At 43.3% G+C, this 11,240-nt stretch overlaps 1 protein-coding gene across 1 annotated transcript in view; it reads right to left on the reverse strand.

Moving 5' to 3' along the window:
- EPAS1 (endothelial PAS domain protein 1) overlaps nucleotides 1–9,370 on the reverse strand; it is a 115,685-nt gene extending 106,315 nt beyond the window's left edge. Inside the window, exon 1 of the mRNA XM_040611936.1 lies at nucleotides 9,300–9,370. Coding sequence (XP_040467870.1) covers nucleotides 9,300–9,355 — 56 coding nt within the window. The 5' untranslated portion in view covers nucleotides 9,356–9,370. The remainder of the gene's footprint in view (nucleotides 1–9,299) is intronic.
- Nucleotides 9,371–11,240: the final 1,870 nt, after the last annotated feature.

Here is an 11,240-nt window from a genome sequence, read left to right on the forward strand (position 1 = left end):
ATGCACATGTGTACACACCACGGTGACAGCTAGCATCTCAAAGTAATTGTGGAGGTTCAGATGTGAGCAGTAGCACTGCAACAGATGTCCAGCAGAGAAAAGGAGCAGGTATCACTGGATCACAGCATGACCCTGAATGAGTTATTTGACTGCTCAGCTCCAGTTTCTCGGTTTGTGAAATGGGAATATTAATGTTTAACTACCTCAATAAATGTACATTTACAATATACAAACATACATACATGAATACTAAAAAGGCCACGGTCTTCCACATTAGAAATACAAGTACATGGGAGCAAGTTTTACCAAGAATTTGACCCTTTGCCATTCCAACCCTCTCAAAAAAAAAAAAAAAAAAAAAAAAAAAAAAAAAAAAAAAAAGGCTAGAAGCATGACACAAAACTGACACAAGGCCTCATAGCAAGGATGATTTGGGGATTTAACTTATCAAAGAGAAGGTCAAAAGTTAACTTGATCACAATCTACAGGTACTTACACAAAGAGAGTAGCTATAACTAGAGGGCTCCTTCTCTTAGACAAAGGCAAAACAGCTACTAGAAATTCAAATTATCCAAGGCTGCAGTGAACAAGCCAGCAGTAACAATCTTCAGATCAAGGCAGAAGAGCATAAATTTCTGAGATACACGCTAGGTCACTGGGTTACCTTCAGGCATTGCTGGCCAAGATCACACATGCATTCTTCGCAGAGGGGTAAGATTAGACTATCTTAATGCATTCTTCCAGCCTCCATCTAGAAAATTATGTTTTAAACAGCATAAATTGAATTAAAGATCTAAGAGGGTATCCTTATCCAAGGTCTGGTAATAACTCAGGAAAAACTAAGACTGATGCACTAACGTTGGCTAGAATGTTATTAAAGTTTCTGTAACGACCACTGAAGTTGATAGCTTTAACATCAGCTCAGGAGGGTTCAAAAATGGTTCTCTCGAGGGTGTGTGGGGAAAACAGGATGGCAATTTTTGCCAGAAAGGGATGGCAAGGAAAGCAGACAGCTGAGAGCAGCCCTACAGTGCTCCACATGCTATGGGGGAGGGAAGGAGGGACATGCAGAAGGAAGTTATTGTCTGTCAAAACCCTCAGGAACAAGAGCAAAGGTTTCATGTCAGCTATCTCCCTGCTGGGAATACCCTGGTTCTTTCACCTGTAAGCAGCCTGTCTTCTTTCCTGATTTGAAATCTTTGTGTGGGAACTCACAAGAGCCTATTTGTTTTCCCCTTGTCCTCTCATTTTGGGTAAAGGTGGGTAATCAGTACTCACCAAATTTGAACAGCACAGTCTTTTGAACAACTAATCCAGCTGGAAATAACTGCATGAGGTAAATGGTAATAGACAAAGACAGTCTTTTGGACCCACAGGTTCTTTCAAACAAAGTTTATCAAGCCTAGGAAATCAAAGCCCTGCACTGTTAGGCTGCTCTTGCCCATCTCCATCATGATTAAGAAGACTCCAGCGTCTACAGGCAGCACCACTCAGTAATGCAGGCAACTCTGAAACTGCTAAGGGAAGTTAAAACTACAGCTGTGAGCAGGGATGAATTTGGATGGTCTCAGCTAAAAGCCATATTCTAGATGCATGCCCCCTTCTTCATACAAATATATTTTTAAAAAACTAAAGGAAAATCCTATAAAGTAGTGCCCAATTCCCTGGAAACTCTCCCCTTTGGAGTTAGATCTCTGAACAGATTGTCTCAGTTTTTCAAGGAAAGGCGTTCAGGCTCCAAATTAATGAGATTAAGCACAGGAGTGCTGTTTGGATACAGAGGACTTGGGTTCAATCCCTCCTCTTCTGTGTGATTTCAAACTTAGATGTGAGCCTATGTCTTCTACCTCCTGGAGGTTCAACAGGCTACTGAATCCTAAAAGTACTCTGGAGCAAATACTGGTGAAGGTTATGCTTAAATGATCTGCTATCTGTAGTATCACATTCCAAAATGTCACATTATTTACTGTAAACATCTATGAACTACATGTACTCTTATCTCCTGATTCAATGTTAGTTGGCTGCAGAGATCAACAGAGACAAAACCACAAACACAACATTATTTACTTTCTGTCATTTGCCAACAGAGATCCATACCCAAATGGCAAGGGATCTGGTTTTAGTTTGTTTTTGTTTTGTTTTTTAATTTGTACAAAACTGCAGGTTTCTGAAGTCACATAAATTTATGTTGCTAGGCCAACAGTAAATAAGAACATCTTTGAGCAATACTGTGTGTCTGACCCATTTAAATGTTCGATCTACTCTTTAGCTCTAAAAGCAATTAATTCAACCTTTTTACATATTGCAATTGTAACACCGCTCAATGAAGAGGTTGGATGGAAAACTGGTGAGGGGTGTGAATGTCCTTGCAGCATGCTGAGTCCCATTAAAAAGTTCTGGGAACTACTTCAGACGACAGTTACAATCCCAGACCTCTTGTCAAAAATCCTCTCTCTTTCCAAATATTTCACAGAAATCAGTAGAACATGGTTCCTAGGAGGCACTTCACATCGGCTTCAGTGGAAGCTGGATACCTGCTGGTTATTAGGATACAAATTACTCCCCCCTTGTGAATCTCTCAAGTACACGGTATTTGTATTTCTACCATCAAAGGAAAAGGGCTTTCCTCATTTTGGGGAGCACATTCATGTGCGTTGTAAGCGTAGAAATGTACGGACCAAGTTCTGCATTGTTCACATTCCCTGTGCAACACATCTGAGGTAATCAGGGCTCCACAGGAAAATAAATGTGGTTCCTTAAAAGTGAAGTATACTTCACCTGGAACAGATGTTCTGGGTCTGTTGGTGATAATCAAGTGTTAAAAGAGAGGAAAATTTAGAATGCAGGTTTTCCCCCCACCCCTCTTCTTAGGCATCTGAGAGATACTGTTCTGCAGCTATCTGGGGCCAGAAGAGGCCAAACATCTTCTTGTCTGGCCCAGACTTCCCTGGTTCTGCTTTTGCATCCACCCAGATGTCCAGTCTGACCTAATTCTGGCTAGCCCCAACTGAAATGACAGTGTAACCCACACACTAACAAGTGATAGATATGTCTCCTGCGTCCAAACATTCAGGCATGTCCTGAATGTACTTAACACACTTCAGCAGGGCAAAATAAAAATGCATCCGCTTGATCTTAGAGATGAAAGTTAGGGTACCAAGTAGCACCATCCAGCTTCTGTATAACAGCCTAGCAGTTAGACTTCTTCCCAAGACAGCACAGTCACAGGGCTGATCCCTCCTTTAGAAATTGTGGCATCACATAGTCAGGAATGCAAGGGTCAAAATACAGCCTGATCTGTCATATAGTGTTTAGGGCACTTGAATAAGCGTCCTAGTTTTGCATCATGCTCATTACAGTAATTCAACAGAAGAAATGCAGGGACATTGAGTAAGGGTGTGGACCCTTCAGCGTCCCATTCAAGTGATTTAACTAGAGTCCTGTTCCCACTTATCTTCGCAGTGGCAGGATTCCAACAGGCAACACCTGGCAGAAGACACCCAGGGCTTCCTCCTCAGTGGCAGGAGATGCCTGTTTAGGCCCTGCAACTTGGGAATGTGAAGAAACTGGTTCTCACCACTTCATCTGAGAGCATGCCTACCTCTAGATTGCTGTAAAATGGATTGGAATAATTTTCACTAATTTTTCCATCACAGACCATATCATAAAAGAGGGATCTCATTTTCTGGACCCCCAATGGATGACCAAATTTCTTTGCAGCTCTAGCTTTAGTTGACCATACCTTGTTATTGGTAGGATTATGGATACACCCCAACACTTAGTGTTTCTTAGCAACTGATTCCCTAAGGAGATCATGTTTAGGAAGTGTTTGGCCATTCCGAGCTGAACTCCCTCTGTGCTCTGTTTTGGCTACCAACATAGCTGGCACAGGTATTCAGATTGCACATGAAAATTACTGAAAGTGGACTTTAGAGCATGCAGTGGCAGAGTACTAGTGTTACTGAGTACACAGCAGATGAATCATTTTCATTTTCCTGGTCTTCCTCTTAGCTTGACATCCTAAAACTACCAGTCATTAAAAGAAAACACTCTCATACTCAGTAGGGCTACATTTCTAAGAAGGCAATGCTATTTTGTGACTGTAAAAAGCACTTTTGCCTTCATCTAGTCAGATAAGGAGAACCAAACTCTTATGTTCCTGACTATGCATGCTAATAAGCTTTGACAGGGGAGGACCGATGCCTCTCCAGCTTATTCAAGAGACGTTTGGTGAATCTCTAGTACAACACACACTGCTCTGCTGCTGTAATAACAGACCTGCGTTGTGATTTGACAGGCACATCTCACATCAGTAGTACCAACTTTAGCAGCCCCTTGTCCCTCTTCCTCAGTCTTTATCATTTGCTCTTTAATAGCTGTCATTCCTATTATGCTGGTACATTTGCCATGCAGCTGTGCATTCAGCCAGGTGAGAACCGACTCAGGTTAAAAACAGCCTATCAAAAAGGCTTAGATTTAACACAGGTGTATTCATAGTTTGGTCCAACCAGGACAACTCAACTCTGTGCCAGCAAAAGGGGAATAGGAAGTAAATGGGAGGATAAGTGAGCTATGTCTGGGAAAGGTATGCCCAGTCTCCTCCCACAGCTTGCACCTTGCCCTTTCTCTATCTTGGTGCCACCCAGCCCTGAATGGCTTTGTCAAAAGCCAAACAGGAAGGCAAAGAAGAGACACAGATGATAAGTTCTGCGTTATTAAAGTGTCAGTTATGCACATTAGGAGCCTTCTTGCTTCCCATACAAGAAGGTGCAAAGACAGGCCAAAACCACGAACAGAGAACCTCTCTGTCACCCATCAGAGCATGGCACCCCCACCAACCCCTGCTGTGCCCTCTGATGCCAGTCCAGTCCTGCAGAATATTGCCCCTTTGGGTGGTTCTGTTAAAGACAAACATGTAAGAACTCTCTATGTCCAAATATGCTCTCCACTTTACTTCTCAATTATATTTTTTTCATTAGTCAAGCAATGGACAAAAGCAGAAGGAGGGGGATGAAGAAGCCCCGGTTCAGAAATGCATGTACATACCAAAATAAAGACTGCAAGTGGCAAACCAGGAGTTCAAATATGTGATTAAAGAATGCTCTCCTTATAGCTCTAATCATCAAGTGTGAGCTTCATTCTTTTTAGGAGTGTTTCACACTACAAACAAAACCACCCTTGCTCTTAGTCACAGAGATACAACCATGTGACTTGAAACTAAGATTTTTTTTTTAAAAAAAAGCCTACCACAAAATGGCACAAGAATCATTGAGAGCGCAGTTTTCAGTTTTAACTTAGCTTTATAAAAAACTGAGATTTTTCAAAAGTGGGAAAAAAAGCAAGAGACAAACCAGGCAAACCCATGCAGGCCCAGCCAGCACGGAGTTACGAAAGGCAGGTCCTGCTTGATGAACCTGATCTGCTATGACAAGATGACGTGCCCCGTGGCTGAGGGACAGGCTGTGGATGGTGTCTTACCTGGACCTTAGTAAAGCCTCTGACACCATCTCCCACAGCTTCTCCTGGAGACATGGGCTGCTCACGGCTGGGACAGTTACACTCTGCGCTGGGTAAAAGGCTGGCTGGGCCGAGCCCAAAGCGCGGCGGCGAATGGGGTCACATCCAGCTGGCGGCCGGGCACAAGCGGTGCTCCCCCGGGCTCAGCACTGGGGCCAGCCCTGTTAATGTCTGTATCGGTGATCTGGACGAGGGGATCGAGCGCACCCCCGGTCAGTGTGCAGGTGACACCAAGCAGTGGGGAGCGTTGATCTGCCTGAGGGCAGGAGGCTCTGCAGAGGGTCTGGGCAGGCCGGGCCGATGGGCCCAGGCCGGTCGTATGAGGCTCAGCGCGGCTCAGTGCCGGGTCCTGCCCCTGGGTCACACCAGCCCCACGCAGCTGCAGGCTGGGGCAGGGGGCTGGGAACTGCCGGCGGGGAAGGGCCTGGGGGGCTGGTCAGAGCCGGCTGGGCATGAGCCCCCCGTGTGCCCAGGGGGCCGAGGGAGCCACCAGCTCCGGGCTGGTGTCACAGACTGTGTGGCCAGCAGGGCCAGGGCAGTGACCGTCCCCGTGCTCGGCCCTGGTGAGGCCGCACCTCGCACCCTGGGCTGGGTTTGGGCCCCTCACTGCAGGGGGGACGCTGAGGGGCTGGAGCGTGTCCAGAGCCGGGCAGGGGCTGGGGACGGGGCTGGAGAACAAGTCCTGTGAGGAGCAGCTGAGGGACCTGGGGGTGTTTAGTCTGGAGAAAAGGGGGCTCAGGGGGACTTAATTGCTCCCTACAACTACCTGAAAGGCGGCTGTAGGCAGGTGGGGGTCTGTCTCTTCTCGCAGGTGACAAGTGACAGGACAAGAGGAAACAGCCTCCAGTTGCGTCAGGGGAGGTTTAGATGGGATATTAGGAAAAATCTCTTCACTGAAAGGATGGTGAAGCATTGGAACAGGCTGCCCAAGGAGGTGGTGGAATCCCTGGAGGTGTTTAAAAAATGCCTAGATGCGGTGCTCAGGGATATGGGTTAGTGGTGGACTTGGCAGTCCTGGGTTAAAGGTTGGACTTGATGATCTTAAAGGTCTTTTCCAAACTAAATGATTCTATGATAGGCAGCCTAAAGGAGAAAGAAAATGGAAAGATACAGAATTGAAAGCAAAGGATTAAATAAAAGATGAACCAAGGAGGTGTTTCTCAATGTATGGATTGAAAGATTTCAGTGGATTGTCCAAATGACAAAGAGAAAATGACAACTCAGAAGCCTTTTTACACATGCAAGCAAAAACCATAAAGTTGAGCGAATACAGTCAATATTCAAATTGCTGTTTAACATTTAGTTTGCATTTGAAATAAGATTGTCTGCTGCTTTTTTGTCACTAAGAAATTTGAGAAGCCTCACCTCAGGTGACTTGAATACTTTAAATCTTATACTAATAGTGAGTTTGAGAGGATGATTTTAAAAAAAAAAAAAAAGGCTCTTTCAAGGAATAAGAGCTTATTATATCATTCTTCAAAAGTTCATCTCAAAGAATGCCACAATGACAGAGACATGCAGCAAAGATTTTTTTGACATTTAGCAAACACTACTACTCAGATATATCTTCCTTTGTTCAAGCTAATTCTGGTTTATAAGCACAAGAAAACACATGGAGAATCGACATATAAAGCACTGCAAGAAGGTGAACGTTTACACAGGCATAGACCAAGAAAAAGAAATCTAAATCGCTTTGCCTTTTAGCTTTTTCTATTCTCGCTTTCCTGTTGCATTTTTGTAGGGACTTAAACTTGGAGGAGACGGCGCAACTGTAAGAGAGTATTTGGTCTGCAAGACCCTGCATCTGTAAAGCTCTCTGAGATCAAGCCACGTGAGTGTAAATCCTCCCTCACAGGCTCCAGTTTCACAGACGCTTTTGCAGCTGGAATAAGTCAGCAATGCTAGTTATAGAAGTCCTCCCACCCCTGTCTTTCACAGCTTCCTAATGTAACAGAAGGGCTGGCCTCAGCCTGGCTTGAAAGTAGTTCAGCCAGCCTTTGTGTCACCACCCAGTGACAGAAAATACATAACAAGTTCCCCGGGTCACTACAACGTGTGGTTTACTCACACAGAGACATTCACATCTTTTCAAATGCCAATATAGGGAAAATCCCTGTAGAAGAAACTCAAGCAATAAAAAGAAAAATGTACAAGCAAAGAGAGTGGACTGAAGTCAATGTACTAGCTCTCTTCTGTTCTCCAGCTGATGGCTGCTCAGGACACAGTCTGCCACACCACATTAATAGCAACCCCACCGGCAGACAATGAACAACGCAAGACAGGTTCATTATAAGAACTGTTTCACTTAGGTGTCTTAATTGCAGTCTTTCTCACCCCAAACACTATCACAGACAATCCTACTAATTTCCTAATCCTTTTCACAGGCTTTCAGAGAAGGAGTGAAGCCCCTATTATTCAAGTTAGTGCCTTACCACAAATGCCCTCCTTTACCAACATCAAGCCCAAGTTTTAGTAATTTAGTCTTTTTTTCCACTCCAGGTGCTTCAGAGCAAATCTACCACAGGTGCTACTCCTGCTGCGAGGATAACCACAGAGGCACAATCAAACATGTCACCTTCTTTTACAAAAGGGAAGTATTTGCAGTTAAACTAAAGATAAATTGAATACAAATGAAACTAGCATGAAGTCATTAATTATACTGCAGTCCTTCAAAGAGACAGGGAAATATTAGTAGTGTTTTTGGCAACAGTTAAAGATGAAACAGTCCCGCACATCCCACTTGTCTCTGCTTCTAACCTCACCAGCCTCCCTCTGCCACTGTGTTACTGCTAAAGCTCCTTCCTCAGCTCTCTCATCAACCCCACGGTGAGAAAGGGGCAACAATAGGCTGATCCTAATGCCAGAGGATTCCATCTTATAGCTTTTATCCTTTTACTACTGAAATTGTACAAAACAAGCTGACAACAGGGCTCAGCCTCTGATCCAGAACACACATAGGAATTTACCCAAGTCATGTAGCAAATCAGAAGCAGAGATCAAAGAACAAATTTTCAGATTTTCCTACAACATTTATACTTTGAGTTGCATTTTGTCTTCACTAGCTCCTCTTAATTTTACTTTTCTGGTTAAAATAAGTTAAAAATAACCCTACATGTCAACATGTAGTTAAGTGTAACGGGAGGCTAGTTACTTCTACAACTAGATGAGAGACTGAGGGCTATATTCAGTTTATTACTAAGTATAACAGAGCCTTCACACACTAGGATTTGTAGTATCACATAAGATTCCTCATTATATATCAGCAAATTAATTTCATAATGTAACAATAAAGTAACATGCCCTATTTTTACTATATTTTATCCTACCACAGAGCTCACAAAACACAAGGCACCTTGTATTTAGCAGTGATGACTAGAATTTTTTTTTTTTTTTTTCTGGAAACAAGCATGGAGTTTGCACTTGAACAAGATCTGACACAACGGAAGCCCAACTGAAACGTCTATATGTTTCTACAAGAAGTAGTTCAGTTACAAATGACCCTGAACCCTCATTTTTATTATATTAGAAGAGCATTGAAAATCCTGAATGATTATATAGGGTCTATGCAGTAGCAAGGAAATACAAGCCTCACATACCAGAACTATTACAGGGGAACAGCAAATTCTCCTGACAGGTTCCAAAACCAAATGAACTTTCTCATCAAAGGACCAATTTTACCAGCCTCTTCACAAGGTATTCACGTGTGCAAGCAATGATTCCTCCCACCTTAAATTCATCTCTGACACCACCACAAAGACCAACTGTACTGGTTGCTGCCTTACCTGTACTTCCTCTGCAGACAGTCCTGTAGACCCAGCTCAGGAGAGGATAAAAACATATCTTCAGACCAAATCTCTCCCTGCACAAAGATCCCAACCACAGGACTTGCTCAGGGCCCATCATGGCCACCACAACTATCATTAGCCCCAGCTGTGCCAAAGCTGACACCAGCAGCTGGAGCTTGTTATGGCCCTGATAACTCCACACTGCTGCTTAACAGCCTGCACCTGCCACAGGAGCAAGGTTTCACCCCTTCCTAATGTGCCTCTTCAGACCTGTTGGGAGGTAAAAACCTCCCAAGCCCAAGTGCAGCAGGAGGTGGGTCACCTCCACATGGTGAATTGCTTTTAGTAGAAAAAAAATACTATGAATACTGCAGCCATCTCTGGGCAGGGAAAATAGCTTTATATATGTAAATGTTGAATGAGTAAACCATTAAGTCACTGCACGTAAAACAAGGAACACAACTTTTCCTGAGCATGTAGGGTGTTGGGTGGTGGTGAAATAGGCTGGAGAGCACAATATGTTCAGGTGATGTGGTAAACAGGGTGTTTTGGGAGAAAATTAAACACTTGCTGAGGGAAAAAAAAAAAGCAACCTTTTTTTTTGTTTTTTTCTCTGAAAGCTCTTCATGACTCGGCTCCTCCCTCCTGTTGTGATTATTCCCTTTAAAAGATCAGCCCTACTCTTTGCTCTGCCAACATCCGATTCTCTTGCCAATGCTTTAACTTCTTCCCATATGACCTTTTACATGAAGAATCAACCCCTCTTTTGTAAGCGCCATCTTCAGTGTCTCTCTCAGCCCTGTGTAATGCACATTGAGAGCTACAGTGTGCTGACAGCTGTGCCTGCAGCTATTGTTTTTTGAATCTGCATTTGCAATTACAGCCCCTCTGTGCCTTCCTCTGTTTTTCTCTTCTACCTGATTGTTCTTCTCTTTAAATTAGAAATGGACTTTAGCACAAGAACCACCATGTGACCTAAAAATGTGGATTCCCCACATGGTGGGATCCTGAGCTGCTTGGAAATACAGCTGTCAGGAGAGAATACAGGTTACTATTTCAAGTGAGTTGTGACTTTATTACCCATCAATCATATTTGGACTTGCAGCACTTTTTCAAATGAGGAACATAAGTCAAATTCAGCAGAGACGTAAAGATCATTCTTCAGTTACAGGTTAATCATTGAATGGTCATTACAGTATTATAGTTTTCACTGCTATGGTATAATGTGGGTGTGAAATGTCATGGAAAGTTCATGATCAGGGTAGAGAGAAAACACAGGGCACAGAAAATTAATCTGAGGTATTTCCAGGATGGGTGACACTGTGGGCATTCCACAGACAGAATGGAGGCAACTGGAGCTGACCTCAGTAAGGACTGCTAGATTCTGGTTCATTAAACAGCAGTTCCTTTGCTGTCTCTGCACAGTTAGCACACTACTTCAGAAACAGAAATATGTGGTATCTGAATGTACTTACAGCACTGTCAGACACTGGAAGGCGCTAATACAGAGAGCTGAGCAGAAACTCTGAATCACCGCAAAGCAGCCAAACTGATGCTCACTTTGCCACTCCTAATCATCATTGCATAACACACAAAAGAAAGAGATGACAATACATGTTTTTGAAAACATATCACCATAGCAGATGTCAGCCCTGTTTTTCCATTGTACTTATCCCTATTGTACACCCAACAATGAAATCATCTGTCACTTCAACTATCCTCAGGAAAGAAAGTTGTATATATTCACAATGACATGTCAAGCAACAAGTAAATTTGATGTGTATCAGCAATATTAAAATTTACAATAAAAGGAAAAATTGTGCACTTCTAGATCCTTGTAAAAAAAAAATCCTTCTTTTTACAGCTTTCAGATTTCAAATGCCCAAAGAAAAGCACAGGAAAGGGAAAAAATAAAAAGGGACATTGACAGCAGCACAT

The sequence above is a fragment of the Falco naumanni genome, chromosome 12 (assembly GCF_017639655.2).
Source record: "Falco naumanni isolate bFalNau1 chromosome 12, bFalNau1.pat, whole genome shotgun sequence".
NCBI classification, from domain to species: Eukaryota; Metazoa; Chordata; class Aves; order Falconiformes; family Falconidae; genus Falco; species Falco naumanni.